We start from the raw sequence: 5,724 nt of genomic DNA on the forward strand, positions 1-5,724 counted from the left end.
TGTGGAGTAAAGATTCAATCTCTAGCTGTGAATTTTAGAGGAGCAGAATCATAAATGATAGAAATCCAGAGTACAACAACGTGTTCACTTTATTACTGTATTTAAGTGAATATACTTCCCATCACTTAAATTAGAACCTAAGATATAAAAGTTATTTGTCATGTATATTTTTTTCGTTCTTGTACTTGTATTTTTCATTTTTAATGAAACGTAAAGGATGTAAATACTTCGTCCACCATTGTTTGAACTCGTGTAGACCAAGACAGTGGAAGCATGAAGCGAAAGAAGAGATTCCCCTCGATGCAGGCGTGTAATGATGCTGAAAGGAGGGCTGACACGATTCACTGGTTTTAGGTTTTCTTGCTATTTAATCTCAAATGTCAGCAGCAGAACAGAGCCATGTGTGTTTGTTCTCACACCTCTGGTTTTATGTTTGCAGGACTCTCTGAGTTTAATTTCCCTCATGATACAGCCATCAGCGATCAGTCCTGACGCTGCGGCCGAGATGATAGTCCAGCGAGGAAGCTGCATGATGACACAAACACATGCAGAGACACAGCCAGCGTGGGCGACCCGGGGGGACTCGGGGACCGTGTGATGGAGGAGAGAGGCGTGCAGTGTGAGGCCAAGTCAAATGATCTCAGAGATGCTGCTTCTCCTCAGGAGGCTAAATGACCATCTGTGATCCTGCACACACACAGGCTGGCTGAGCTCCAACCACGCTGCTCCCTCAACCTCTTTTTCTATGGGCCTGATTTAAAATGTATTGTATATAGAGGCTAACATGATCTTTTTTAATATCCTACTTTTAATAATAATTTCATTTAGTTTATCAAATGACAGAGTGGAAACAACGTGGCTGTGAAAGAGGTTAGTTATTACAAGTAAACCTGCAGCTATTCTACATTAATGACAGCTCTATCATACAGACAAAGCTTAATGCATTACTGTCACAACTTTACTGTATGTTTACCTCCAACCTATAAAAACATCACTTTTATACAAAGGCACTTTCAACCAGAGCTGCCACTGCAAACAGACACTGTTAGCCGTTAGCTTGTGAACAAAGTGAAGCAGCTGAAGACGTAGAAGTATGTAGGGACCAAACACAGAGTTATAAGACAGTTAAGATTTTACTATAATTTTCCAAGTAGACTGAAACCAGGCTAAAGTATACTCTGCTTGAATAGGGAATAATTATATTCAACCTTCATGGGACAAAAAAAAACTAACAATGAAGCAAGTAAATAACTTCCTGTTGTGTCAAACAAAGAAATCAAATCTGTTCTGTGAGGCTAAACTCAAGTTTAAACACTTAAATATAATATAAATCAAGTATATCCTCTGAAAATAACTCTGTGAGTCATGACTGTCTACAATGGGTGTAACACCCGAGTCCCACTGTCTGTGATGTTTTCAGAGTTTTCAGAGTCCTATCTTCACTTTGTTTACATCGTCAGGACAGCCGGCTGACTCCTCCCCTCGTGTATAAAAGTTGTTTAATTGAGGGACTAGAGAAAAGAAGAATAACATACTGTACTCACTGCTTAACTGTGTTTCTAGATCACGCTCATTTCAGGTAAATTTACATGCAGTGTGAAGATACAAGCGTAATAAAGATTGCTAGCATTAGCATGCTAACACAACAATGCAGCGTGAGTTGTTTTGGTTTCATGCTGGTGCTCAAGGGCGACATCTGCTGGATCAAAAAATCACATATGAAGCCTTTAAGCTGTTCTTTGACCTCATAGATAACGTCATCAGGCTAACATGCTCATGTTTAGTAGCATTAATGTGGTTAACCCTTTGATGTATCTAACAATTTGTTTCATGACTTGGATTGCATGAAACAAATCTTAATTTAACGTTCATGAATTAGCACAAAACATGTAGTTGAGCTCTTTTTTTTTGCTGATGACTTTTGACAAATTGAGATTCCTTTCAATACCACATAGTAGCGCAGAGGGTAAGGTCAGGGGAGCCTAAAAGACATAATGGCATTTCCTTTGGGTAAATGTTGTAGTATGTCTACATTAGGGTGGTTTTGTTTTTGTTTCTGTGCTCTAAACACTTGCCGTCATCGTGTAGAAAAAAACGGCCGAGAAACCAAAAATGTCACGTGATAAAAAACACACGATAGTGAGAGATAGTGTAGATGTGACAGAGAGAGGAAAAAGAGAGACAGAGTGAGAAAAAAACCGGGGCAACTATAAATAGCACCTTGGTGATGGGGGGAGAGAGGAAAGGCCACAGAGAGACTGAGAGGATGTGGGAGAGACTGAGAGGCTGCCTTCACTAATGCATCAACAAAAAATTATTCTTTTATTCGTCGCTCAAACAACTGAAGTCAGAAACAACCAATGCATGTGCAACACAGCCATGAAAATCAGCCTATTATAAAGATAAACCCCAAAGAGAACCACATGTACACAGGTTTTTTTTTTTTTGGCTCTTTGAACAAGCATCCGATCATCGCATGTACAGGCTCAAAAATAAAAAACAAAACGTAAAAAAAAGAAATAAATAAAAAGGGAAATGATGAATAAATCTGTCAGCTGTTCAGGTAAACAGCTGCGGTTTCATGTCACAGAGAGGTCCCAATAGAAAGCACACAGGGAGCCATATTAACTAGATATTAACTACAATAATAATACTAAACAGCACTGTGCTTCATTAACTCTTTAAACACTGAAATATCACCGTGTCATCAGAAGGACACGGCCTGTATTTATCAAACTGATAAAAGTTAATTTTTTGGGTTAAGTGTTGGATAGAAGTAAAACATCTTTGACTTTTCTACCTCATCTTAAATAAATAACTCAGCCTGCTTATTTACGTTTACTTGCAAAGACACAGACGAGAAGATTAAGACTACTCTCCTATGTGTATGCTAGGCTAATCTAGCTACAGTCTGAAGCTAGTTAGTTTAGCTCTGCAATTTTTGAAAACAAAGGGCTAGCCTGCTTTGTCCAAAAGTAACAACAACCACCTATCACAGTCTATGATCACACCCTGATAAGATTTTTTTTAAGCCCAAAGAGGAAACACAAGAATTGAATGGTGCTAGGTAGGCTATAGATTTGATTAGCTTCAGAACGGGTTCAGCTAGCTAGCTAATGTTGTAGCTGAATATTTACTGCAGAGAAAACAGAGTGGTGTCGATAATCTCGTCTTTCTCTTAGCTAAAAGGAGAAAATATCTTTTTAAATTTAAAAAGATTGCTTGTAGATTTAAATCTATTTATTGAAACTCTGCTTGATTTTAGAGAGTTTAGATGGAATAGTAAAATCTAATCGTAGCATTTCCGGGACATTATGAAGAGATTTTACCAAATATTATCATCTGATATGAATTATAAATTCAGAATAATAACTCAGGGTAAAGTGCTTTTAGACATAGACATTAGATTTATATATTTTTGAGCCTCTAATATGAGCTTTTATCTCTGATGGTAGGAGACGCTCCTCCGTTCTCCAGCTTGTTCTTTGTGTCCAGTTTTAACATCATACATCTTTTTTTTTGTCTATATTTATATTTTCATACACTTTAAATATCTCAAATATTGTTTAATTTAAGTTAATTTACATATTTCAGACCATAATATTTTATTTAAATGAATATCATCAACAATTTGTACAGAAAAAAACTCATCGCCCAGCATAACGACTAACTGTAATTGTATAATAAGTAAATGACAATTGATAAATACAGGCCAGGATGTGTCCACTGTACCTTATATTATACGTAAGTGATCATCAATAGCAATAAATAATAATAATGACTTTGATAATAACATAAACTACAGAATAAACTGTATTTATACTGTCTCTTTTTGTGTTCATTGTCCACAAACAATATATTTTTTCAATATCTCTCTATTATTCTTTAAAAAAACCAACAGAGCAAAAGAGAAAGGGAAGAGGGAGGTATTAATAGGTCCAATAACTCATGTGGGGAGACAAAAAGAGAGAGAATGGGAACCAGGGGACAGATTTCAGATAGCAGAAAGTGCTACAATACTGTATAGGCATTATTATTTTCTCTCTCTCTCTCTTTCTCTCTTCTATTGGAAACATTCATTTTCTGTTCTCCCGTAACCCCAGCAACACCAAATAATATTCACGCTGTATTGTCACGGCTCATACAAACAGCAGCACACCTACTGCTCAGAGCTAAACGCTACATCATGGAAACTCACATGGAGTGAACCCCGTCTGACTCTTTGTGTACACAACAGTGAAAAAGGCTCTGAGCCGTCACGCAGCCTTGATATTTAAGACAAATGGAAACAAAGTGAGGGATCACATGCAGGGTTATGATACCTCATTAGTCTAACGTTGCACAAAAGTTTCATATACAGTGTCTGATTGAATAAATAGCTAAGAGATGTGCAACACAAAAAAATAGGCCAATACACTACTTTGAAAATACTTGCAAAAAAACAAATATTCGCAAATATTAAATTCAAATACTTATCATCTAAATTGTCTCCTTGATATTCTTGTTATTACAGCAGCCGTTTTTTAACGTTTTGAAAAATACTATTTCACACAACATTTTTTTTTTTTTAGACATTTTTAAGGAAATATTCCCACCAGCAGCTGGGAGAAAAGCTTTTTTTTTTTTTTTTTTTTTTGCACCAGACGCCCAATAGCTTAAATTCATATTTAGCATGCACTATAAGAACTATGAATGTAAGCAGCTGCATCATCTCATGTGGTCACTACAAAGTGCAAAATCAACATCTTCAGATATCAAATTTAAGCCAATTGCAAAGTGTCAGATAGCTGCGAGAAAAACGATTGATATACTGTAAATTATAGCAGACAACGTCAGTGCATGGGTAGATATTGAATAAATTAATAAATAAGAGTTTTAAATAAATGAAAAAAAAAAACATATAATTCACAAACATCCAGTCTCAAATAAATACTCTGTTTGGTTACATTAGACGCTTCGTCCATCCAGTCTCGATTTGGTGTGTAAGAATGTGTATTGATCAGCGTCTCTAACCCGGGCAATCAGCACTAACACCTGATCAACACTTGTCACTAAGCATGGCACTTTTTAAAAATGTTTTTAAAGAAGATGTATAATTTTAAGACTAAATGTGCATTTAACTACTCAACAAAAATACATCTGTGTGGGCGCATTTAGCAGATGTTGTAACACACAGCCACCTATCCTCTGATCTGGTGAAATAATCAAAACTAATTATAATCAGCATCAAATTAATTGTTAATGCGTGGAGCGTTGTTTCCCTCTTGCAGCTCATATTTGAGTGCTAAGGGAAATTCTGGACCTCATTAAACAGCTACTTGTATTTGGTGTTTGTTTGGTTTGGGTTGTTGGTGTGTGTTGTGTTACAGCAGGTTAACTCAGAGCTGTGTGTGTGTAGTTGGTCACAGAGGGCAGGAAACGCCATAGCAGTTTGTGTTGCATTTGTCAGTGCTCCTACGGTATATCCTCAAAAACGATCGAGAGTAGTTGGCTAGCTAACATGTGCCGTGATTTCCCCCCGTCTGCGTTGGAGTTACGGCTCCCATTCGTCGTCGTGGTGCTGCGAGGCGATGATGACAACCACGGTGAGTATGGTGCACAGCACGATGGAGGCGATGCCGACAGCCAGGCTGATGAAGGAGAAGTTGCGCGCCTCGCGGGAGGCTATCTCCGCCGTCACCATGTCCCCTCTGGCTATCGCCGTGCGCACCTGAATGATGCAGG

At 37.6% G+C, this 5,724-nt stretch overlaps 1 protein-coding gene across 1 annotated transcript in view; it reads right to left on the reverse strand.

Annotated features, from left to right (window-relative positions):
- Positions 1–5,346: 5,346 nt before the first annotated feature.
- The window catches only part of prrt1 (proline-rich transmembrane protein 1), an 11,799-nt gene continuing 11,421 nt past the window's right edge, over positions 5,347–5,724 (reverse strand). The window contains exon 4 of the mRNA XM_061059393.1: positions 5,347–5,710. Coding sequence (XP_060915376.1) covers positions 5,534–5,710 — 177 coding nt within the window. The 3' untranslated portion in view covers positions 5,347–5,533. The remainder of the gene's footprint in view (positions 5,711–5,724) is intronic.

Source organism: Labrus mixtus, chromosome 16, assembly GCF_963584025.1.
Source record: "Labrus mixtus chromosome 16, fLabMix1.1, whole genome shotgun sequence".
Lineage (NCBI taxonomy): Eukaryota > Metazoa > Chordata > Actinopteri > Labriformes > Labridae > Labrus > Labrus mixtus.